Genomic DNA, 27,796 nt, shown 5'->3' with positions numbered 1-27,796 from the left:
TTTAGTCCCTTATTTAAATCAAGATTTTTGGTCCTGAGTTTTACACATGATTGCAATTTTTGCTAAAATCGTGGTTTGTTATTCCAAAAATAGTGCTATTTTGTTTGAAAAGTGATTTTATTTTTGTATTTTCTATTTAAATTTGAAATTGGAGCAAACACTACTACTTTTGGGGCCTTAAAACCTCATTTTCTTTGTAAAAAATCTAGTTTAGGACCAAAATTACAACATTGTAAAATTAGGAGAACCAAAAAGTCAGATTTAGAAATATAATGACTACAATTCTAATTATAGTAATATAGGATGATAAAAAATGGATATAATTCAATAATAATATATCTAAAAGATAAGATCTAATTTACCTCTAAAAAAAATTAATTTAATATTTATTTAAATAATTTTTTATATTCATAATAGATACTCATCAAACTCATTAACAAAATGGTTGAATTTAAGACCATCCCCAATGGTGGTGTTTTTACCAATTAAGACACCGTACCTAATAGGTACCTTCATTGGGGAATTTTTTTGGGGTCTCTTAAGACCCGAGTCTTATTTAAGACCCCCAACTTTAAACGGGACCCGCACGCTTTTAATATTAAAAAATTGAAATGTAGTGATATAAAGTTATTGATAGTTGATTAGTGGGTCTCATTTAAGAACTTTGTGTGAGATTCGGGTTGGAGGGATTGAGTGCTTATTAGGTACTACTATTAAAAAAATAATAAAAGAGTGATGTGTACGTGTGGACTCATTTAAGTATCCAAAAATGGGTGTCTCCATTGTGGATGCTCTAAGAGGTTAACTTTTATAAACGGACAAATTGTTTGAAAAGACCAATTATGTTCAATTTTTTGATCAAAATAATCATCAATTCAACCAAAATATACTTATCTTTCGATCAAACGTTAAATTATCATAATCTGCTTCATGGTCGGTCAGGTAGTCATCAAAACAATTAAACTGCTTCACAGCTATCAAAATCAAAGTCTTGCTTGACTTGATGGCCAGAAGAGGAGCATGTAGCCTGACCATAAATGCATGGAAGTTGTATGCTTTGACATGAAATAAAATATTTAGATTAGATATTATAAAATAACAAAAATTAAAAAACAAAAAGTTGATATAAAAAAACAACACATTCCCAATTTGACCCTTAATATTTACATATATTTACTCTCTTATCCTCTATTCACAAAACAAACCCAGCTTGACATGTGCAAGTGCCTCTATATATACATCACCTCTCATGTTTTCAACTCACGCCCATCAAACACTCTCTCTTCTTTCCTTCCTTCCTTCCTTCTCAACAAGTTTTCTATAACGTATTGTTCTCTTTCTCTCTCTCTTACACACCAAAAGTCTTCTTCACATTTTCTCCTTATTCTCATCTCACAAAACAACACACACCATGCCTGAGGCACCTAGAGGCTACAACCTTGTTGAACAGAACAAAAAAATCCTGGACTTCATTGAGGATGTTACCTCAAACCCTGACCAAGTTCAACAAAAGGTTCTCTCAGAAATCCTCTCTCGCAATGCAAACGTTGAATATCTTAAAAGATATGATCTTAATGGTCACACAGACCGTGACACCTTCAAAAAACTCTTGCCTGTTATTTCATATGAAGATATTCAGCCTGATATTGACCGTATCTCCAATGGTGACACCTCTCCTATCCTTTGCTCCAAACCCATTTCCGAGTTTCTCACTAGGTTCGTCTTCATACATACATACATACAAATAATCCTTCCTCCTCCGGTTCTATATATTAGACAAGGTTGGTCATCAAAAGTTAATGTATATGGTCCAAACTTTAAAACCACGTACATCAACATTTGTTGATCTAACTTTTTCTTATATAAACGACCAAGAGAGTAACATATATAAATAGTTTTTTTTTTTTTTTTTTTTTAAATTTCAATTTCAATACAAGAGAAAAAATTAACATTTCTTTTACCTAGAGTTTCTTATTTCTTTTAGTACTAACAAGGTATCCGCGAGTTTATACGAGTTAGGTTGTAATAATATTGAACCGTTATTGATGGGCTGTTTTGTTTTTGTTAAATTGATTTTTGAAGTTCTGGGACATCTGGAGGTGAGAGAAAGTTGATGCCAACAATTGAAGACGAGTTAGGGAGGAGAAGTTTGTTGTATAGTTTATTGATGCCAGTGATGAGCCAGTTTGTTCCTGGTTTAGAAAAAGGGAAAGGAATGTACCTAATGTTTATAAAATCTGAGGCTAAAACACCTGGTGGAATTGTAGCTAGGCCAGTTTTAACTAGCTATTACAAAAGTTCCTATTTTAGAGATAGACCTTATGACCCTTACACAAACTACACAAGCCCAAATGAAACTGTACTGTGTCCTGATTCATACCAAAGCATGTATTCTCAACTGCTTTGTGGTCTTTGTCAAAACAAAGAGGTTTTAAGGGTTGGTGCTGTATTTGCCTCTGGTTTTATAAGGGCTATTAGGTTCCTTGAGAAACATTGGACCCTTCTTTGCAATGATATTAGAACTGGTACTGTTAACCCTTTAATTACTGACTCAACAGTGAGAGATTCTGTTATGAAGATCCTTAAACCTGATCCTAAACTTGCTGATTTTATCCAAACTGAGTGTAGTAAAAATTCTTGGCAGGGGATAATTACTAGGCTTTGGCCTAATACTAAGTATGTGGATGTTATTGTGACTGGAACAATGTCACAGTATATTCCTATTTTGGATCATTATAGCAATGGTTTACCACTTGTTTGCACTATGTATGCTTCTAGTGAATGTTACTTTGGTGTTAACTTGAACCCTCTTTGTCAACCTAGTGAAGTGTCTTACACTCTTATTCCTACCATGTGCTACTTTGAATTTTTGCCTGTGAATAGAAGTAATGGTGTCACTGATTCTCTTCACACACCTAGATCTCTTAATGAGAAAGAGCAGAAAGAGTTGGTTGAACTTGTTGATGTCAAACTTGGTCATGAATATGAGCTTGTTGTCACTACTTATGCTGGTAAGACTAAGATTCTTCATGTCACTTTAATTTCATTTCTTTTTTTTTTACCAAACTTTTAATTTAATTTTTCATTTTTAAACATTTTATTTTATGATATTTATACTTATGCAACCTCAATTGCTACAATCACGTGGTCGATAAAAGGTCAAAATCACTTTCGCACGGTGATTTTGTTGAAGCTTTAAAATGTAACTTTTGTCGAATCACAATAGTTCACCGTGATTCTGTCTATCTCACTGTTAGATTGCATTGATTGAATATTCTTATGAAATTTAGATATGATGTGTAACTGTAAACAGATTTGGAACAGAACAATATTTTTTTGTTTCGTTTGCTGATTTATTTGTGTTTGTCAATTTTTTTCTTAGGACTATACCGTTACCGAGTTGGTGATGTGCTGAAGGTAGCTGGATTCAAGAACAAAGCACCGCAATTCAACTTTGTGTGCCGAAAAAATGTGGTATTGAGCATTGATGCAGACAAAACTGATGAAGTTGAGCTTCAAAATGCAATGGCAAATGCAATAACACATTTAGTACCATTCGATGCAACCGTGTCCGAATACACTAGCTATGCAGACACAACAACAATTCCAGGTCACTATGTCCTCTACTGGGAACTCACTCTGAACAAATCAACACAAATTCCACCTTGTGTTTTTGAAGATTGCTGCTTAACAATTGAAGAATCACTCAACAGCGTGTATCGACAGGGCCGTGTCTCGGACAAATCTATCGGTCCGCTTGAGATCAAGATTGTTGAACAGGGTACTTTTGATAAGCTAATGGATTATGCCATTAGTTTAGGTGCTTCAATTAATCAGTACAAGACACCAAGGTGTGTGAAGTTTGCACCTGTTGTTGAACTCTTGAACTCAAGGGTAATGTCAAGTTACTTTAGCCCTAAATGTCCAAAGTGGGCTCCTGGTCATAAGCAATGGATCAATCAGAATTAAATAATTGAATGATAATAAGAATCTTAAATGGTCTAGCTACATTATTATTATGTGGTTGGTACTTTGGTAGCATTTTCATGGCTGTTCATGTGAACTGTTTTTATGGCCATTATGTTAGGGAGATGAAGAAGGAAAAAAATTTAATCACTCTTTGTAGGTTAATTAATTTCATGCCTAAAGTCTTCTTCTTTAGTTCTTTTCTTCTTTCTATATCTATCTCTCACTTTTTTCTTTATTTTAGTGAAGTGAACCTAGCCACTGTAAAAAGCAATTCCTGTTTGAAGCTGTTTTGTCTTTCTCTTTTTATTATTATCCAGTAAAATTAGCATTTTTATAATTATTTCTCTTTTTATAATTATCGAGTGATATTTGTACAATCAATTTTAGACATAACTTCGTGACAACCACTTTTTCTCTCTTCTTATTGGATAAAAAGAATAGAGAGAAAGAAGAAGATAGAAAATAAAAACACATGTGAGTATGAAAGATAAAGTTGTCAAAAAGTGGTTGTATAAATATCATTTCTCTTAATTTTATAGTACAATCATCATCAATTGGTTTTGTGAAGTTGTCATGGGGCTTATATACAAAAAAACATCAATTTTCAACACCTTTCTTTTTCTATTGTTTTATGGGAAAAAGCATAACAACTTTTTTTCATAACAATTCCACTATTATATGTCCAACTAACAAATCATAACAAAGTTAATTATGTAAAGTTAAAAAAATCACAAGCAAAATTATCCTGTTTCACCAAGTAAATAAGGGTGTTATGGAAACAAAATTTGCAATTTGATTAAGACTTGTTTACTTCTTAGTGGATAAATCATAAATGTAGTATCAAAATTATTGATTAGCCCCTCTTAGCACTCGTGATGGTTAATAATGACCTTAAATTCTCTTTCTTGAGAGTCTATTTTAACAAATAGTTGTTTGTGTTAGATTCTGTCACTAAATCAAGGAACTAAATTAAATCAAAGTTCAAAGATGCTTTATTCAACAAATTAAATCCGCAAGCAAAAACGGGTATGTATACATGTAACGAATTAAATTCCAATTCCAAGTAACTATTCTATAGCAGTAGTTATATATAATGCAAACAGAAATTCAATGATCACACATCTCTTTACATTTTCACATTCACACACAGTCAAGATTTAAAATCAATGTCACACGACAATCTCTCCTAGTGTATAGAATTGTGGTAAAATGCAGCCCATAAAGTCTTGGTATATGTTTGGACTAACACTAAGATTGCTATAATCACAACGAACCATCTGACTTTGATAAAAAAAAAACTACAATTTAAATCTAAAAAAATCACAGTGCCATTTGTGAGTTTTGCAAAGTGGTTGTCCAACCAAACATACACTCAACTGGCCAGGTGCCAATCTTTAATATTATAAAATGTTACGGTCAACGCGGCTCATATACGACAAATAAAGTCTCAATTGATCTCATGCGACGATATTGTACAAAGTTACATTCAGGGGCGGAGCTAGTCCTTTTTTGGGGGTTCAATGAACTTAATTAAAATGCAAATATACTCGTGTTATGCATTTTGAACACTTGATTTTTATTCTTCTGTACCACTAGTCCAAGAAACTCAAAAGTTTGAACCCCTAACTAAGGTCCTAGATTCGCCACTGGTTTAACACGGCCGATAAAGCCTCAATATCATTCATAGTCATGGTTGCAGAATTATTATTGATATTGAAAATCATAATGTTGGTCTAAAATTTGAAACTTAAAAAGAAATCTCTGATAACATTGCCCCCACAGTGAGCCAACAGAAAGACCAATTCAATCAATATTCAGGCATATAAACTGAGGAGAATCACAAGACTAGTCAAGGAACGAGGATGTGTGCAATGCCAAGAAATTTTTGGAGTGAAGTGAGTAGGAGTAGATAAGAAAGAATCAGAGTGATGTACTCGTGTTCCCTCTATGCTTTAATATTCTTTGAAAACAAACAAAAAACAGTTTAATTTTAATTATTTATATATTTATTAATTTTAAAAAAAGAATATAAAACAACTGTGTCAGACAAAATTATGTAGTGCAGACAACCCAGAAGAAAGAGACAAGGGACAAAATTGTGTTCGGCTCAGACTGGATAAAGCAGCAAAAAGCACTTATAAGAGGCAGTGTGTGTGACAAAAGAGATAAGGTTCGTACTATGTTTGCAGTGTGTGCTGAATCTGTCTAAGCACAAAATGTTTTTTATGTGCTGTTTTCTTTAGAGTCTGTTTGGATGATCAAAGAAAGTGAAAGGAAAGATAGTAAAAGGAAAGATTGTTGAAGGAATGAAAGTGAGTGGAAAGTGAGATGATTATTTAGTTGTTTGGTTTGAGTGATAGTATAAAGAAAGTGAAAGGAAAGATAGTTATATTGTTAGTAAATTGACAAAAATATCCCTATATAATAGATAAAATATTTAAGTATTTCTTTATATAAATATATTATATTATAAATTAGAATTAAAAATGGTAGATTGAAGTGACGGTTGATATGGACATGCTTAAATAAAAAATAGCATAGATAATATGGACATGTTTAAAAATCAAAAAACATGGACATGTTTTCACCTAACAGTAACACGATGCCTTTTGATTTTTTTGAACGGGAAGCATTTATTTTGTTTCAACACCAAGGCTACTTTGGTCATTTTCGATAATATGGACCCTTCCTCACCTTTCCGTCCAATTCGGTGGGGAAAGGTTTCCACAGTGGGTCCCACTAAAAAACATTCTTTCCTCAACGCTTTTGAGGTATTGCCAAACAAAGAAGGGGATCAATCCACTCACTTTCTTTTCCTTTGTCTAATCTCTCCATAGAACCAAACACACCCTTATGGTTTACCATTTCTGTTGTGTATGTACATTTCCTTAGTAAAAGAAAAAAATCAAAGGTAGGTACCACACAATTGAATTATTTTACACGAAATCGTGGTTGTTTCAATTTTAGGGTTTATTATTGCAATGTGCATTTTTTTACTCTAAAAAAATCTTTGTCTCACTCTAATCAGTCAATTCTAATTGAGGTTTTTATTGACTAAATTGATAAGGGAGGTTAACTTAAAAGAGAATGATAATAATAGATGTGAGGTTTTTATTGACTAAATTGATAAGGTAGGTTAACTTAAAAGAGAATGATAATAATAGATGTGAGGTTTTTATTGACTAAATTGATAAGGGAGGTTAACTTAAAAGAGAATGATAATAATAGATGTGATATTTGATAGGATAGATAAATAATAGAGCTAGAAGATTAATTACAATTTTTTTAAGAGGCCGAGCTAGAAGATTAATTAAAGTTTCCCATTTCCATAGTTTGTAACATTAAGTTCACTAAAAGGATTAACAATTCTGTAGCACATATTTGAAAATTGTTCTTCTTCCAAAAAATTCACTCGTTTTCAACCGAAGTGACAATAATACCCATGCGTGAATTAACCCACTCAACGTGACTTAATTCACACAGGATATAATTTAACTCACGATGTGTGATTTGAGTGTTATATGACAACAACAGAAACATAACCCATTCCTATTTCCAACTTCCCAAATACGATACCAACTTCAACCAAATCAACATCAAATCAAAATCAACAAGTAAGTTATGCTTATCCCACTTCATTCCTTTTTTTTTTTTTTGGTTTAAATTTATGATTTTTTTGGAGAAATTTGACATTTTTAGGTTTTTAGAAATTTGGCTTACATGTTAGTTTTTAGGATTGTTAGTGATGAATTAAGTTAGGAATTGTAGTTTAGATGTTATTTATAGTGCAATGTGGTAGTTTAGGGTTTAGAAATTGTTTGATTTTAAGTTGATTGAAAGTTGGACTCTAGGTGTTTGATATAATGTCTCAATGAAATTTTGTTTGTTTTTTGGATTGTTAATGATTAAATTAGTTAGAAATTGGTTTGTTATTGTTGATTATAGTTAGTTTGACCGCAATGTGGTAGTTTATGCACCGAAATGACATTGCTGAAATTTAACCTTTTTTTTTTGAAGGAAAAATTTAACCGTTGTTGTTGAATAGTTAGAAATAACATAATGTCCGTATGAAATAAATCATTGACTTTTTGCTTTTTAAATTGTTGTGCGGATATGTCTCGGAGAGCCGACGGACTTAAGTTAGGGAGGGAGTACGCATATCGGTAGTGCACGAGCCGAAAGAGTCGCACAACGCCCCCTTATTCTCCTAGTAGACGGGGAAGAGGATTGTTACGGATTATGATGCGGAGGGGTCGACGTCACGGGCGGTGTGCATCCCGGATAGTGGACCCGACACGGTATCAACATCATCGGTATCAACATGAGGCGTATCACCTCGGTATGAGCGACCTCACGCGGCGGGAGGGTGAGGCTCGGGAGGAGCCGAGGATGGAGTTTGAGGCCGGACCGCAGGCTTTCCCCGGGGGCCTTATGAGTTGTCGCTTTTACCGAACTTCGGTAAATACGTGGCGTGCAAGTTATGGGTCGATCCCTATGTAAGTATAATTGCTTTATTTTACTTATGTTACTTATTATTTTACTTATTTCATGTTTATGAATATTAAAATTTACTTATTTTAATGATTATTTTACTTATTCTACTCATTTTATGTTTATGTTAGAATATTAATATTTACTTATTTTTCTATTATATTATTGCTTTATTATTTTACTACAGAATTAAAATTTATGTTAGAATATTTCATGTTTATTTTACTTATTAATTTTTTAACGGTGTTTTTTTTTGTATTTCGAGTTTCGATTGATGCATAAGATGACAGATGTCTCGCACGGAAAGAAGCTTAGGGTTAGTAACTTGACAAAGGCCGTTGCTTCAGAGAAGAAAATGACTAGTTTTGGGGGTCTCGTTGGATTACTTTAATTTAAGTTCTTTATTCATTTATTTTTTAAATCCTATTTAATTTTACAATAGCGTAAGACTTTGCTTTTGAAGTGAACCAAACCCGATATAACGATACTTAGGAAGGTGAAATACCCGATGGTATAATTAGGCAAGTGTACCAAATCATTTACCAAGTAATAAAGTGTAAGTTGAGTATCGTATCCACAGGGATTGTCGTTTCGTCAAAAAAATTCTCGTTACTTATTTGCGGGGACGGATTTGTTCAGGCCGGGTGTGGCTATTGCCACACCAGCCCACCCCAAACCTTTTTTTTTTTTTTTTTAAACATTCAAGCTTAAATTTTATATTATATATTCAATTTAGAGATATATTTACATATGTTGCATTGGTTTAGTTGTCAATTGCATGTTTTCCTAACTCCATAGGTTCAAGTCTTGGCTATTGTTTTTGTCGCTAAAATATGAACAATATTTATTTTTTTAGCGTAATTTACTTTGCTAAAATGATTAGCCACCGATAATTTCATCCCGAGATCCGTCCCCGCTTATTTGGTTAACTAAATATAAATAAAAGAGTTGAGGGATAAGTGATTGCAATTTTTATCTATTTGCAATATAGCAAGTTACCTGTTTTGGTTGCGAAATGTAAGCACTCGTTAAGATTTTTCAAGTCTCGAACAAATAAAACGTGACGATTAGAGTACGAAGCCACCGAAGTCTAAAGACCTTCGTAGTCCGAACCCGAAGTCGCTTAATTTGGTTATTTGAAGACACAAGATTGCGAAGGAATTGAAGCATGGAACAACGACTATTTCGGAGGAATTAGAAGACATTGGATGTTTATCCACCGAAGAATGGACGAGAGAAAGAACAATAGTACAATTGTACAACCACTACTCCACTATTGTACGCGCATAGAATTTGCTACGGTTGTGTCTCTGTTTGGTTAATTCTCCATACAAGGAATAAATTTAAAATTATTCCTTCCAAGGACATTAACCAAATCAAGCTTCTACAACGACTCTATGATGTGCCGACACCTCTACAACGTCTCTTTCATACCTCTACATAAGGTAATAAAGACTTGAAGAATAGTAGAGACTCAACAACATTTAAATTGTGCCAAAACTCTACCGAAATTCTAGAGTCTTAACAACTTAGAATTTCTTAACAACTTTCATATTTTAAAAATTCTAGAGTCTTAAGAGTCCAATTTGTTTTGTATTGTGAACACCACTAATTGTATATCAAGTGTTCAAACCAAACTTATTTCTTTGTAATTTGTTTGTTTAGAAGTCTCTTGCTTTTGTGCTTCGAGCATAGGAAATCTCTTGCTTGTGTGCTTGAGTATTTGAAGTCTCTTGCTTGTGTGCTTGCGCATTTGTAATCGAATTGGTTTATAGTGAAATCTTCTTAGAAGTGCAAGAGGAATTTGGACTACTTCCGGATTGTGGAAGGAACCAAGATAATTGCTTTGTGTCTCTCTCTTCTCTCTCTCTCTCTCTCTCTCTCTCTCTCTCTCTCTCTCTCTCTCTCTCTCTCTCTATCTATCTTTATTTTATTCGTTGTATTAGACTTTGAACATTGTTCCAGACTGCGAACTCTAGCAGACTACGGACTCTGGACTTAGTTTAAAAAGAAGAAAAAACTAACACAACTTTACCCCTTATTGTATTTTTCTCACCTTCAATGTCTCATTTAGTTATCTTAAGTAGACTATCTAAGTGATGAGTCCGGTGGGATGTGCTAACCTAATTGGTTCATCAAGTTGCACTCGCCGATCACACGGTGATCCTTACGTGCGAGGCCTTACCGTAACAACCCGTTATTAGCTAGAATTATTTTTATTATTTGTTATTTGTGTTTATGTGTGATTAATTGTTCTTGTGTGTATTTTATTTGGGATTGGTGGATTTTTAGCTTAGAAAGGTATTTTAGTCATTATAAACTCGGGTAATTTGATCATTTATTAAGCAAGGATATTTTAGTAATCTTAGAATTGAGATTATTTAAGTATCTTGAGGTGAATAATTATTTTTACTAAGATTAGAGGTAACTATCGGTAATTATTTTTTAGATTGTGTAATTGTAGCCTCTAGCTAGTTGTTTTGATGATGCTTGTTTTTAGATATATTTTTGTCTAGCATGATTATTTGATAGATGTATCTTAGAAATTGTTAAAGCACCCAAGCTTACGTGTGTCTCAAGAAAATTGCATTTCATTACATATCATCTTTGTCAAGTCTTTTGTTTCTTCTGCATGAATCGATTCAAATATGCTTGAATCGACTCAAATAACTTTCTAACTTAGCTTGAATCGATTCATGGATCTTTGAATCAACTCACTTTGGGTCATCTCAAGGTTCAACGAGTCGTATAACAAATTGTCTCGACTTGCTGAATAGATTCAATCTTCATCCCGGCGGCTTTGAATCGATTCGTAACGACCCCGGATTTTTGGGACATTAACTTATGAAATTCTTAGTGAAAAAGATGAACTATTTTTGTTCTTGCATAATAAAAATAACTTGAAACTCGTTGACTTCAAAATAAATGAGTAAATAAGTTTCTCTTAAATTTTCGAGAATAGTAAATCGAGTTGTTTTACATCAAGATTAAAAAAAAAATAAAAAATCTTAAGAGCAAGGCTCTTGGCCTTTCACTACCCCAAGCCACACCACTGTGGTCATAACTTTGGACGCTTGTGATAAAATCTCGCCGGGCGAACCAAAGGTCCACATCTCTCGGAGCCTCAATCTATAGGTCATGATCAATATCCGATTTCAAATGCGGAAAAGGGTCAACTCCCAAAAAATAACAAATATACAAGTCATACATATATGTAACATGTATTTCAAGGCATGCAAATAGTACTAATATTAATATAAAGTACCTAAAATGTCAACACCCCAAAACACATGTGGACTCGACAAATGCACGACACCCTAAAGGTTGACCTAAATGCGACACAAATGATCCGGGTATCACCTCCCTTATAGGGCAACAAAAGTTCTTCGTAGATATTTGTGGGCTTCAACCAATTATGAACACTCCACCGTGGCTCCAACCAATTATGGACACCACATACCCCACGGGTCCCAACCAATTATGGGCACCAAAAGAAAACAACGAGCCTCAACCAATTATGAGCACTCAAAAGGAAACGACGAGCCCCAACCAATTATGGGCACTCAAGACTTCGGGTCCCAACCAATTATGGGCACCACGCGACTATGAATGTATGTATGCGACATTGGTTATGAACTCCACAAAATAAGTCACTCACAATGAGTATTCAACTAAATTAATCAATGTCTTAACCACCCGCTAGAGACATAGATTACACCAACAAGAACTCCGACTAATGAGATATGCAAGACCCCAATTTAGGCATGACAACAAGAAGTTAAACTCAAAATCAAGCAATACCAAATCAAGTTCACATAGTATATACGCATGGCAAAATACACAAACATGTTCAAAACATCATCATTTTAACAAGTAAATACATATATCCAATAAAATAATAAAAATGGAGCGCCCTTTCCCTTACCTTAACAATATAGCAGCTATTAAGATTTCTACTCGTGGTCTTTGCTCCACCGATTCTACACTTGGTGATAAGTCTAATTGTTATTCCTTAGGGTGGATCTTTAGTTCTCCTTCCTTCCTCCTTCAAGACTCTCTCTCTCGGTTTCTCTCTATTTTCTTCAAAGTATATAATCAGTAAAAATGAATGGAAAGAATGAGGTAACCGATGAAATAACCCTCCCACTAACTTCCTTCCTAAATGAGTGGCACTATACTTAAGAAATAGGAGGTTACACTTATCTTTTTAAACACGTTGCTTTAGTTCTCTTTTCCTGTACACTAAGTTTATATGAAATTGATACCAAGTCAAAGCCTTCCTTAATAATAGGTATAGTACTAGCACACACAAGAAAATCTACAAGGTAACAATATTCATTATTTTTTTTTATATATTCCCATGGTCACCCAATTTTCGTACTTTTTCTTCTCTAATAAAACAATTATCCTAATCATGCAATTTGTATCCCACACACATAATAATATAATAAAATAAATATTTATATTCATTTTTTTAATGAAATAACATAAAACATTCATCAAATAATTAGTGACATCGGCTCGACTATAACAAAATAGTTTAATGAAATAAATAGCAAACTAAATAAAATAAAAACTCGGATCTTACATTCTACCCACCTAAAATAGTTTCGTCCTCGAAACCGACACTAGAGAAAGTCTCGAGAACGTTAGTTTATTTCTTACCTAATAACTCTAATATCTCTAACCCTTACTAGACTACTTCAAACACCGGGATCATATGAGCGAAGTCTCATATCCCATAATGGAATATAGGTGTCCCGGTGCATTACGTGTTGTTCTTGCCACATTTTCCGGATCTTACTCTTCTCACGCCTTGCAGTCCCTAGCAAGATGTCCCGGTTCACGGCAACGATAACAAAGATTGTTCTCCGCGGTACACTTGTCGGCATAGTGTCCCGGATCTCCACACTTGAAACGGTAAGGCTTTGGCTTAAAGAGGTCTCCATTGTTTCCCGCACTAGGTTCCGATGAATTATTATGATCCCCTTTAGGTTCTCTCGGAGTCCTCGTAGGGCTTCTTCCCATTTCCTCCTCGTCCACGGTTTTGATTGTCGGAACGAGTTGGTCCCCCAAAGTTATTGTTGTTCCCTCGAGCAAGTCTCTTATTCTTCATCGCTTCTATTTCTCTACACTTTTCTACCAAAGGATGGAATTGTTGAATTCCCAATGGCATTACCATGTCTTGAATTTCATCCTTGAGCCCCTCTTGGAATCTCCAAGTGGCACATGTAGGCCTCATCCACGAGTTTGACGAAAGAACTTGAAGTACCTGGACAATGTCTCAAACCTTGCCGCATATGCTCCTACGGTCATGTTGCCCTGTCGTAACTTCGGATAATCATCACCCAATTTAGTTCTTGCACTCGAGGAAAATATCTTTCCAAGAACTTGGTCCGAAAAACCTCCCATGTGATTTCCTCTTGCGCATTTTCTAACATACTTTTAGCATTTTTCCACCAATACTCGCATCACCAAGCAACAAATACGTGGCATAGTTCACATTCGATTCTTCAGGACAGTTCATCACTTTCAATATCTTCTCCACTTCTTGTAGCCACAGATCAGCCTTCTCGGGTCTAATTCTCCATGGAATTGGGGTGGATTGTGACGACGAAAATCTGTCAATCCCCTTGAATCTTGCTTCCCTAGCTTCTCTCTCGCTGTTTCAATTGGTCTCGCTGAATTTTGGCGAGCTGTTTGTGCAGCAACGGCAGCAGCCATGTTAGTCATAGCCGAGCCATCTGGGTGTTAACATCTCCAGAAGTTCCGGTAGTCGCCGGAGTACGTCTTGGAGGCATTGTTTCCCGCAATGCTTAAACAAGTCATTACTCTATCTTCATAAATACTCATAGAACCACTATCTTAACTCACGTAAACTTAGACTTCTACCACTCAAATTTAAATCTTAAAAACCTCTCACCCTCGACATTCTTGATTCACATTATCCACCACCTAGATTTACCGCTTAGGAACTCCTCTCAAGATATCTGTAGCAATCTCTTGCGATGTAGTTAACAATACAAGTCTCACATTTCTTTACCAACGCTCAAGATTATTAAAATCAATGAAGTAACATAACTCTCTTTCAACTCAAGCAAATATTGCACTCTTCAAAGAAATATCCATTAAACAATGCGGCAATAGTTCAACATCCTTTAGGTACACGCAAAGTGATGGTAGCCAACCACTTCCAATGAGGTGGCCATCCTTCCCTCCTAACAATTATTCCGTTCACTACTACTACTACTTGTAGTTAATATCTAATGAGTTTATTCAATCACTTAAATCCCGATAACGAAAGACAACCCTCCTAAGAAACTTGGGTGTAGACATCACACATTCTTGATACTAGTACCTCACATAATTGTCACTACTTATCATAGATAAGGTCAAGGTCATCGCACTTGCGCTTAGAACACACTATTTCAAGAAAACATGATATTTTTTTTTTGGAGTAAGTCGAAATGCACTTCTTCTTTAGAGGACTTCAACCGACATGACTAGCACTAAAATTACTTATACGAAACTACCCCGACATCCCCACAAACCGAACTCGGATCGAACCGCTTCCGATACCAAATGTAACGACCCGCATTTTTGGGACATTAACTTATGAAATTCTTAGTGAAAAAGATGAACTATTTTTGTTCTTGCATAATAAAAATAACTTGAAACTCGTTGACTTCAAAATAAATGAGTAAATAAGTTTCTCTTAAATTTTCGAATAGTAAATCGAGTTGTTTTACATCAAGATTAAAAAAAAAAAAATCTTAAGAGCAAGGCTCTTGGCCTTTCACTACCCCAAGCCACACCCTAGCCGGTCATAACTTTGGACGCTTGTGATAAAATCTCGCCAGGCGAACCAAAGGTCCACATCTCTCGGAGCCTCAATCTATAGGTCATGATCAATATCTCGATTTCAAATGCGGAAAAGGGTCAACTCCCAAAAAATAACAAATATACAAGTCATACATATATGTAACATGTATTTCAAGGCATGCAAATAGTACTAATATTAATATAAAGTACCCAAAATGTCAACACCCCAAAACACATGTGGACTCGACAAATGCACGACACCCTAAAGGTTGACCTAAATGCGACACAAATGATCCGGTATCACCTCCTTATAGGGCAACAAAAGTTCTTCGTAGATATTTGTGGGCTTCAACCAATTATGAACACTCCACCGTGGCTCCAACCAATTATGGACACCACATACCCCACGGGTCCCAACCAATTATGGGCACCAAAAGAAAACAACGAGCCTCAACCAATTATGAGCACTCAAAAGGAAACGACGAGCCCCAACCAATTATGGGCACTCAAGACTTCGGGTCCCAACTAATTATGGGCACCACGCGACTATGAATGTATGTATGCGACATTGGTTATGAACTCCACAAAATAAGTCACTCACAATGAGTATTCAACTAAATTAATCAATGTCTTAACCACTTGCTAGAGACATAGATTACACCAACAATAACTCCGACTAATGAGATATGCAAGACCCCAATTTAGGCATGACAACAAGAAGTTAAACTCAAAATCAAGCAATACCAAATCAAGTTCACATAGTATATACGCATGGCAAAATACACAAACATGTTCAAAACATCATCATTTTAACAAGTAAATACATATATCCAATAAAATAATAAAAATGGAGCGCCCTTTCCCTTACCTTAACAATATAGCGGCTATTAAGATTTCTACTCGTGGTCTTTGCTCCACCGATTCTACACTTGGTGATAAGTCTAATTGTTATTCCTTAGGGTGGATCTTTAGTTCTCCTTCCTTCCTCCTTCAAGACTCTCTCTCTCAGTTTCTCTCTATTTTCTTCAAAGTATATAATCGTAAAAATGAATGGAAAGAATGAGGTAACCGATGAAATAACCCTCCCACTAACTTCCTTCCTAAATGAGTGGCACTATACTTAAGAAATAGGAGGTTACACTTATCTTTTTAAACACGTTGCTTTAGTTCTCTTTTCCTGTACACTAAGTTTATATGAAATTGATACCAAGTCAAAGCCTTCCTTAATAATAGGTATAGTACTAGCACACACAAGAAAATCTACAAGGTAACAATATTCATTATTTTTTTTATATATTCCCATGGTCACCCAATTTTCGTACTTTTTTCTTCTCTAATAAAACAATTATCCTAATCATGCAATTTGTATCCCACACACATAATAATATAATAAAATAAATATTTATATTCATTTTTTTTAATGAAATAACATAAAACATTCATCAAATAATTAGTGACATCGGCTCGACTATAACAAAATAGTTTAATGAAATAAATAGCAAACTAAATAAAATAAAAACTCGGATCTTATAGATTCAAATCTATTCGATGCGTATCAATCTTCATATCACTCCCGATCTTCCCACTGTCATATAATGGTTTGAATCGATTTACTCTTTTGTTGAATCGATTCATTACGTTGTTTTTGTTCGAAATGTTACTATTCCCATCTCTTACTATATAAACTCCTCTCCTCATAACTTCCAAAATATTGAATCATTTGCAACTATTCTATCTAGGTCTCAAAAACTCATTGCACATAAAATCTTCAAGATTAAACAGGTTTTTCTTAGAATTACTTTGTACATTGAGTCATATTGATTTGTTAGGGTGCTAGTAGGGATTGTAAGTTGGTTCTTTCAAGGAGATTGGTTGGGCTTAATCAAGGCTCCAAAGTGAAGTGAATAATCTCATTCCACCTCCAAAGGACTTGGGGGTCTTTCTAACCGTTCATGATGTCGAAGGGAATTCGTTTACGGACGTAGCATCGAAGGCTTGAGTGAATAGTTCGAAGGGGTGCACGGGTAATCAAGGATTCAAAGATTCAAGGAGCACCAAATTCAAAGTTTATTTGAAGTTTGGGGGAGTGTTTGCATAGGGGTTGAAGAATTAGGTTTAATTTCAAGAAACTCTTGTAAACACATTGTATTCAACATTGTTACTTAGTGGATGACCTTGGTGAAGGTGTACTTCATCAAGCGAGTAGATGCAGCTTTAGCGAGGACGAGAAAGTGAGAACTACTATAAAAATATCAGTGTTATCTCTCTTCCCTATCCTCTTTACTTTTTACTATTGCATGTGATTAATGGAATAATTGCTAGGATAATTATTAGTGTTGATCTAAGTTGTTTTTCATCAAAAGTTAATCTAACTCATTGAATTAGGTTTTAATAATTTGCTTAGATCAATTGATTGCAAGATCTATTCAATTCTTCAATTTCATATGCATTGTGTTCTTAATTGATACTTTGGTATTATTGTTCATATAGGTTTGGTTTTGAAATTGTCAAGTTTTGTAAATTGTTCAAGGCTTATTAAAGTTTGATTGTTAATAAGATTTATATTGTGAATCACTCAATTCTACATTGAATCTTATAACATATAAGTTTATCTTTTTGCTTATTGTTGTGATTGTTCGCGCACGATTCCAATAGTCTATTTCGTTAAAAACATTTCTTATCAAACTTCGGAAAAACTTTTCAAAAAGCTATTCACCTCCCTCTAGCTTACAATCTTATTGGCCATATAGACCAAACAGTAATAATTAGACATTTTACTAGGTTGAGTGATGTTTTATCTTGGTTTTCGGGTGTCAAACATTGATTACGTTTGAACCTTTTTAACCTTTGATATCTTATTTTTCTTGGGAAGGGAAAAATAAGCAAAACCCTTGAGAATCGAGGTCCGGGAGTTGTTTTCGCTACGGGAAGGTGTTAGGCACCCATAACGACTATAGTATCCTATAGGAACCGTCTTTACTTTCTACGCGCGCGCTTTATTTTTAAATGCTATTTGAAAGTGATATTAAGCCTAAGAGTTTTCTAAGTGAAGAATTGGAGGGAGAAGAATGTGTTTGAATTTTTATTTTATTTGAATTGAAGGAATTTTGATTCCTTGCCTACGTACCCGTTTAAGGGATCAAATCCACCGTAGTTCTCTTCCAAAAAATGTTTTTTTTTTTGTTGGTTGATTTTAAGTTTGAAAATTGGAATTTTGAAGAATGGAGATTGAGAGGCCTTAAAGGCATGAGATTGTGAAATTGTGAGGTTTGATTAGTGATTTTGGAAAATGAAAGTTAAAGTATGATTAAAATTCATTAAAGAGATTTTGGATCCCAAGGTTTATTATGAAAAAAGATTTGAGTGATGTTGTTCGTATTTTTTTGAAAAGAGGTTTTTCTAAGTGTAAAGCCTAAGCATTCATCTAAACATACAATCCTAAACATACATCTAAACATGCATATCCTAGCCATACATCTAAAAATATCTATGTGATGTGTGTGCATGTGTCGGTGCTTGTGTCGGTGTACATTATTAGAGTCCATAGTCCATATTACATCCTTCACCTACATACACACTACTTCCTTGTGAGAACTTAATCCCACACAAATGAATTAAAAGCAAAAGAAATGTAAAGAAATGGGATGAGAAAGTGTGATAGAGAGTATGCTTATGATGTATGAAACATGAGACACAAGAAAATGGTTAGTAGCACATGATAATATAGAGAAAAATAAGGCAAGAAAAATACTATAATAAAAGCATGGAAGCTAACACAAAATAAACCAAACCAAGTGCAAAACATGACTAAAAATTCACCCATGGGATACAAGCATCACATAGCTTATAACTCTCATAGTCCCATGCATTTTTTAAAGGTATATACTCAGTTCTTAAAATGAGAATTAAAGCCACATGATGAACCCTACATTTTCAAGTGAACTTAGACACATTTGCACTATTTATTTATAGACATAACTTGCAAAGCAAGTAACTAATCAAGATTCACACTCATGCAGCAAAATTATATACAAATAGTAGCTAAAATGTCACAAAATCATATGGTGTAGGTCACAAACATATATCAAGAAATTGGAACTAGAATCAAGCAAATTTTCACAAATTTTTTAATACAAAACATCACAAAATGGCAAGAAAATCATCACATTATTATTTCCAAGTTTTAATATGCAAAAATCATCACAAAAATACCACAAAACTATCAAGAAATGTGTATGAAAATTTCTAGAACTTTTAAAGAATTTTTAGACACAAAAACATATAAAAACTTCACAATTTTTTAACAAAAATAGTAAACAATTGACAAGAAAATACCACACATTTTCTAATCAAGACTTAACACATGATGATATCACTAAAATATCCAGAAAATGATCAAGAACACATAGGAAATTTTTTAGGAAATTTTATGGAGAAATTTGGACAGGTAAGGGTGCAAATAGCAAGAAAAAAGCAAGAACATGCGGGATAGGGGGCGCATAGCAAATCATGGAAATCGGGCCCAATCAAGTAGAAATGGATCCTAGAGCGGGTTGAACCGGTTCACGGGCCTATATAAGGCCTTGAACCGGTTCTTTTTCATTTTTCACATCCCTCTCTCTCTAGAACACTCTCCTTCTCTCTCTAGTTGCAGAGCTTCACGGGAACTTCATCTTCTCCGGTGAGAAGTGCGAGATTCCGGCGAGCTTCAAGATGCTCCGATCTAAACTTTCTTTACATTTTTAAACAGCTATTTCTCTCCTCTTTTCAAATCCACGATTAGTTTTCAAAGATGATGAATAGATCGGAGCAGCATCTGTAGTTGAACTAATCGGTTCTAGGTTTTTCAAAATTTTTCCGAATCTCTTGAAACGAAACCCTAATCTACTCTATCTTCTTCACCGATTATGGATTTGAACTCAGATTTTGCAAATGAACGGTGAATCTTCACGAATTGCATTGTTAGTGGTTTCGGTTTCAAAGTTTTTCGAATGTTTTCATGATTTTTGTTTCGATTCACCGTTCATTTACGTTCACAAGTCTTCAATGATGATTTATGACAAAAAAAAACGAGGGGATTTGATGAGTTTACTGGAGATTCTTCGTGAATCCTTCCCGATGTGTCCGGTAGATTCTTTGTTGTTGCGAACCGAAAACGAACCTATGAACTCCTCTTCTTCTTCTCTCGCTTCAAATCTTTTCGATCTTTCTTCTTCTCTTCTCTCACCGTCTTCTTCCCGTGATCACCTTAGGGTTTGAATTGCGGGAGAGGACAACGATTCGATGATGAAATCTTCGTTGAAGATATACGAGAATCGAAATGATTCTCAACCAATTGAGAAATTGAAGCCGTTTCGATTCGTTTTGTGGAATTTGTTGTTGAGCTTGTGTATTTGATGATGAATTTGGTACGAATTTGTGTTGACCGTGTATTTGATGATGAATTTGGTACGAATTTGTGTTGGATTGTGTTGCTTTGGAAAACGGTTAGGGTTTGAAGATTCTTCAAACCTTCATTGTGTTCTTGTGAAATTTACGGGTTTGATCTTGATTTTGCCGAGAGAGAAGCTGGATTTGTGTTTCGTGATGTGGCGTTGATTCTGTGGCCAATTCGACACTTGTGCACTATTTATAACCTCGCCATGTGTACTTGAGACCCACCGGAATGGTGACATGTGTCCCGGACCTTAACCGATCTCGGCCCGGACCGATTTTTGGACTTTGGGACCTTTTTGCAATTTTGAGAAATAAAAGGACCACTCGCAATCTAAAAAAGGACTAAAAACAAAACTTGGCACTAATGGGGACTGTTCCGTAATTATTAAAAATTAAAGGACTAAGAAAAAAATAATAATAAGAAGGACTAAAATGCAAATGTTAGAAATTGAAGGACTAAAGTGCAAATTTTTTAGGGTTTTTAGGACTAAAGTGAAAATTTAAAAATAAAATTGAATTAAAATTTGGTAAATGGAAAAAAAAACGTAAAGTGAAACCAATAAAAGACACAAAATGGACTAAAACGAACCAACTACTTAAATGAGGTACTTTAAAGTAACCTCTCTGCCAAAATTTCATGTGAAATGACCAAAATGCCCCTAGGGACTAAAACGACTAAAAATGACTCGTATGCAATTTAAAAGTGGTTTTTAACAGAGAATCAAGTCGGGGAGTTTATTCAAACCAATTGAAAAGACTCAGAGACATTTTTTTTTAGAAATTAAACAGAGCTTTAACACATGAAAAGACTAAAATGCCCCTAGGGGCTAAACCGACTCAAAATGACTTCAAATGCAATTTTTTAAATGGATTTTGACATAGAATGGAAACAAAGACTTACTCAAACTATTTGAAAGGACTCAAACAATTTTCAAGGACTAAAATGAGTTTGAATACGTGAAATGACTAAAATACCCTTTTTTATGAATTTTGCAAGTAATATTGAAATAAAATACGAGAGAAAAATGTAATTGATCGAGACAGCTCAAATGACTTGAAATGCAAGAAAAGAAGAATTGAGCTAGTGTTTTTAGGTCCAAAATTAGGGTATAACAGCTGCCCCTATTTAAGTTTCTTTGTCCGGAGGGTCAAGAGACGAAGTCTTTGATTTGACGGGACGAAGATACTTAAATATTAACATTTGCACTGTTTTTGGACATAAAAATACGCTCTCTGATTTTCAAAATCATGAATGTCATGCAATATTTTGATTATGAATGCAAGACAAACAACCGGAGTCTATGGAGCATGTCATGTCACCGGGGATTCAGGTGGACATTGACAGGGTAGACAAGCCAGGGGACAAAAGAGAGGTACAAGTTGTTCTTTGGATCGAACTAGCCACTTGACCAAGGAATACAAAACAAGAGATAGGTACAAGCCGTTCTTGGGATCGAACTTGGCACTTGACCGGAAACATAGACATATAGGCAGATACAAGCTGTTCTTTGGATCGAACTTGACACTTGATTGAAGATACAAACAGATAGACAGTACCAAACCGTTCTTTGGATCGAACCGGCCGTTTGGTGGAGATATAGACAAAAGGGTAGATACAAACCGTTCTTTGGATCGAACTCGCCGCCGGATCATCACCACATCATGTGGGTGGGTGCAAACTCGTTCTTTGGATCGAACTTGTCGTTTGACCGATAACAAAGCATAAGCCGGGTACAAGCTGTTCTTTGGATCGAACTTGTTGTTTGTCCCAAGAAGTATAGGTATATAAGCGAGGTACAAGCTGTTCTTTGGATCGAACTAGCTACTTGACCAATAACAAGATACGAATTGGAAGTTTGATTTGGAAAGATACAAATTGAGAGTAAGTTGATATTGACTTGATTTGAAGACAGACATGACCATTTTGTTGGCCCAAGAGTGAATCGAGAGTTGATCGATATTGACAAAGATATTGAATTGAAAGTTTGAGATTGAAAGAGAGATTGAAAATTGAGATTAATCGAGACATGGACATAGACATTAAATTGAGAGTTGAAATTGAATTGAATTGGAGATTGAAATTGAATTGAGTTAAATTGACATTGAAGCTTGGATTGAAGGTTGAAATTGAATTGAATTGGGAATTGAAATCGAGTTGAATTGGAGATTGAAATTGAGTTGAATTGGGAATTGAAATTGGATTGAAATTGAAGATTGAGTTGAATTCGAATTGAATTTGAATTGAGTTGAATTGGATTGAAATTGGATTGAAATTGAAGATTGAGTTGAATTTGACATTTGAAATTGAATTGAATTGAAATTGAGATTGGATTGAAGTGAGTTGAATTTGGCGGTTGAAATTTGGATTGAATTGAAATTGAGATTGGATTGAAATTGGAGATTGGGTTGAGTTGGAAATTGAAGTTGAGTTGAATTTGAAAATGGAAACCGAGTTGGATTGAGAGTTGAAATTGGAAATGTAACATGTATGTATGGTATAACAAGATTATTGAATGTATGAGTACATAAAATGTATGATTATGCATGTATGAATGCTTGAGATGCATGATTGGTCTGTAGTTTGACAGAGAAATTTTCACGAGAGATAGACAAAACATTGGAAGATTAGGCACGTAGTGGCTCGTGCCGCAACATATTCACATAGAAATTCTCTTTGGAGAGATCGTCGTTGAAAGACGTATCAAAACCATGGTTGAGGGCAATAAAACTTGTAGAGAAGGGAACCTTGGAAGATTCTTGGATACGAGTCGCCGTTGTTAGGCGTGTCGGTGCTAGGTAAACATTGGATGTTCGCATCTGTGGTCAATGCTTTTCAATATTTCATTCTTTCATTCTTTCATTTTTCAATCCCATTTTTGCCGAACCGCCCTTTCGGATTTTCGATTCACGGGAGTAAAATTCTTTTCATTGCCCCATTTTTGTATATAGCATTGAAAGTAGAAAGAATAATAGAGTTTCAAACAATAGCACAGGCTCAAATTGATGTAGAAGAGTGAAAATTAGCCAAAGGCATAACTCCACGGATTTACAAAGCTTGGAAAATGGTAATTTTTATTGGTTGGTGATACATTGAACACAATGACCGCTACATTTCATAGAAATTTTGAATTCACAAGCACGAAGCTTCGATGAAGATGATCATTGACGATCGTGAGATGCCCCAAGGGGTGATGGTGGTTTGCCGGATATAGTTACTTGTCTTTTATTGTCAACCTCATTTTTGCATGAACCGCCCTTTCGGGTTTTCGGCTCATCGAGGCGCTCATTCTTGCCCGAGTTGCGTACAATCTTAGCAAGCTCTTTCATATTCATTTTTTGTCCCTAACTTTTGCCCGGATCGCCCTTTCGGGTTTTCGATCCACCGGGAAGCGCATTTTTGCCTAGGCCGCCCCTTCGGGTTTTCGACCTACCACGCCGTTCTTTTCTTTTTAGACAAAGTATTTCTTGACTATATCGACATTAACAGGATTTGGGAGTTCAACACCATCCATGTGTGTAAGAATCAAAGCGCCACCAGAGAAAGCCTTCTTGACAACATAAGGACCTTCATAGTTAGGTGTCCACTTGCCCCTTGGATCGGCCGTCGGCTTATCCTTCTTTTCAATACAAGTTCGCCTTCCTTGAATTCTCGAGGTCGGACTTTCTTGTCAAAAGCATTCTTCATTCACACTTGATACAACCGTCCATGAGCCATAGCATCCATACGTTTCTCTTCAATCGAGTTCAATTGATCGTACCGACTTTGACACCATTCGGCCTCGCCAACTTTGCTTCCATGATCACTCGAAGGGATGGAATCTCCACTTTCGGAGGGAGAACTGCTTCCATGCCATACACCAAAGAGAAAGGAGTTGCCCGGTTGAACCGCGCACCGTAGTACGGTAACCATGCAAGGCAAACGGTAGCATCTCATGCCGGTCTTTGTAAGTAGTGACCATCTTCTGAACAATCTTCTTGATGTTCTTGTTAGCGGCCTCAACCGCACCATTCATCTCGAGGTCTATAAGGAAAAGAGTTGTGATGTTCGATTTTGAATTCTTCACATAAAGCTTGCATCATACTATTGTTCAGATTGGAACCATTGTCGGTGATGATCTTGTTGGGAACACCGTATCGACAGATGATGTTATTCTTGATAAACTTCACTACCACTTGCTTGGTCACATTTGCATAGGAGGCGGCTTCGACCCACTTGGTGAAATAGTCAATTGCCACTAGAATGAAACGATGTCCGTTGGAAGCTTTTGGTTTAATTCTTCCGATCATGTCAATGCCCCACATAGAGAAAGGCCATGGGGAAGATATAACATTGAGAGCGTGTGGAGGCACATGAATCTTGTCGCATAAATCCGACACTTGTGGCATCTCTTAGCATGTTTGTGCGATCACGCTCCATAGTTATCCGGTAATAGCCGGCTCTTAACAATTTCCTTGACATGATGTGACCCGAAGCATGGGTCCCAAAGGTACCGTCATGTACATCATGCATCAATTTCTCGGCTTCTTGTTTATCAACACACCTCAATAAGACCATGTCATAGTTCCTCTTGTATAGGATTTCTCCGTCCGGAAGGAATTTGCTAGCCCATCTTCTCAAGGTCTTTTTATCCCCGTTGGAAGCACTGTGTGGATATTCATGATTACGCAAGAATTGTTTGATGTTGTAATACCAAGGCCTTCCATTATTCACATCTTCATCAGCCCGATCTGGTACATTTTCAATAGTAAACACATGAGCGGATCTATCAAGACGCCGTACTTTGATCACGGGCACATCATTCGAATGATTCACACGAAACATGGAAGACAAAGTAGCAAGAGCATCGGCCATTCGATTTTCATCCCGAGGGATGTGGTGTAGTTCAACTTTGGTAAAGTATGTCAACAGACGTCTTGCATAGTCACGGTAAGGGATCAGCTTCTCGTGATGAGTCTCCCATTCACCCTTTATCCGATTAATGACAAGTGCGGAATCTCCATAGATGTTAAGGTGCTTAATTCTCGGATCAATGGCTTCTTCAATGCCCAAGATGCATGCTTCATATTCAGCTATGTTGTTCGTGCATTCAAAAGTTATTCGAGCAAAGGAAAGGAATGTGGTGCCCTTGCGGAGTTACAATGATGGCCCCAATTCCTTTACCATAAGCATTAACGGCACCATCAAATACCAATCCCCACTTGCTATTGGGATTTGGTCCTTCATTGATCGCTGGCTCTTCACGGTCTTTCACTTTCAAATACATAATCTCTTCATCGTGGAAATCAAACTTTATCGGCCGGTAATCATCAAGAGGTTGACAAGCAAGATGCTCGGCAAGGATGCTTGCTTTAATTGCTTTACGAGCTTTGTACACAATATCATATTCGGACAACAACATTTGCCAACGTGCAATCTTTCCAAAGAATAAAGAAGCTTCTCAAAGATGTACTTGATTGGATCCATTCGGGATATCAACCAAGTTGTATGATTCACCATATAATAACGCAGGGCATTTGGCAGCCCAAGCTAAATCACAACAAGTCTTTTCAAGCATCGTATACCGAGTCTCACGGTCGGTGAACTTCTTGCTCAGATAGTAGATAGCATGTTCTTTCTTACCGGCCTCATCTTGTTGACCGAGAACACAACCCACCGAATCATCTAACACCGAGATACATAATCAAAGGCCTTCCTTCCACGGGTGGGACAAGGATAGGTGGTTCCAACAGTATTCTTTAATGCTATCGAAAGCTTCCCGGCATTCAACATTCCATACAACAAGTTGGTTCTTTCGAGCAATTTGAAGATTGGTCCGCAGTAGTAGTCATGTGAGATATAAATCTTGAAATATAATTCGGACGTCCGAGGAAACCTCGACTTGTTTTTCGGTTTGAGGGGCCGGCATCTCTCCGATGGCTCGGACTTTGTCGGGATCAACTTCAATGCCTCTTTGGGCGACAATGAAGTCTAGCAACTTTCCGGATCTTACACCAAATGTGCACTTGTTAGGATTCAACCGCAGCTTGTATTTTCTCAATCTTTCAAACATCTTTTTCAAATACACAACATGCCGCTCTTCATCACCGGATTTCACAATCATGTCATCAACATATACTTCAATCTCTTTGTGAATCATATCATGAAACAGAGTAGTCATCCCCCTTTGATAGGTAGCACCAACATTTATCAAGCCGAACGACATCACTTTATAACGAACGTTCCCCATGGAGTGATGAAGGACGTCTTTTCTCTATCTTCGGTGACATCCGTATCCGATTATAGCTAGAGAAACCATCCATAAAGGAGAACACTTTGGACCGAGCAAGATCGTCAACAAGAACATCAATGTGAGGCCATGGAAAGTTATCTTTGGATCGGCTTTATTCGGATCTCTCGTAGTCAACACACATTCGAACTTTCCCATCTTTCTTTGGTACCGGTACAATGTTGGCAATCCACTCGGGATATTCACTCGTCATGAGGAAACCCGCATCAATTTGCTTTTGTACCTCGGCCTTAATCTTAAGAGCCATGTCACGGACAAGACCTTCTCAATTTCTGTTTGACAGAGGACATTCAGGTCTTGTCGGTATCCGATGTTCCACAATCTTGGGATCTAGACCCGGCATATCTTCATAGGACCATGCAAAGACATCTGGATAATCATGGAGAATGCGAGTAATCTTCTTTTTCACTTCGGCTCTAGTGCAGCACCGATCTTGATCTCTCGCTTGTTCTCTTCAATACCTGTGTTGACAAGCTCAATCTCTTCCCGGTGAGGCTGAATGGCTCTTCTTTCTTGCTCAAGTAGTCGAGTGATCTCATACGGTATCTCTTCATTATCTTCCTCATCTTCACTTCATATACAGTGGAATTCAAAATTTGGAGGAACCATAGGGTCACCGTGTTCAACGGGTTTAATGTGGTTCATTCGCATAATATGATTGGGATGATTTTTAGAAAAAGTTTTTCATGCAGATTTTTGAAATTAATAAGAAAATACAGATGTTTTGGTTTTTTCGGCATTACCATTATTTCCAAGAAAAAGGCACTAAAAGTAAATAAACAAAGAGTCGT

General features: G+C 35.9%; 1 protein-coding gene and 1 pseudogene across 1 annotated transcript; both read left to right on the top strand.

Annotated features, from left to right (window-relative positions):
* Nucleotides 1-27,796, top strand: part of LOC146899453 (uncharacterized) — an 87,234-nt pseudogene that overhangs the window by 7,015 nt on the left and 52,423 nt on the right.
* Nucleotides 1,263-4,306, top strand: LOC146899457 (indole-3-acetic acid-amido synthetase GH3.6-like). Its single transcript, XM_085739271.1, has 3 exons — nt 1,263-1,716; nt 2,083-3,011; nt 3,383-4,306. The coding sequence occupies exons 1-3, from the start codon at nt 1,412-1,414 to the stop codon at nt 3,967-3,969; spliced, it is 1,821 nt and encodes a 606-aa protein (XP_085595397.1). The 5' UTR covers nt 1,263-1,411; the 3' UTR covers nt 3,970-4,306.

The sequence above is a fragment of the Medicago sativa genome, chromosome 8, assembly GCF_051527215.1.
Source record: "Medicago sativa cultivar Bolivia chromosome 8, Bolivia_mono, whole genome shotgun sequence".
NCBI lineage: Eukaryota > Viridiplantae > Streptophyta > Magnoliopsida > Fabales > Fabaceae > Medicago > Medicago sativa.
Note: the sequence above shows the minus strand (reverse complement) of the source record. Positions and strands in the feature narration are given on the sequence as shown.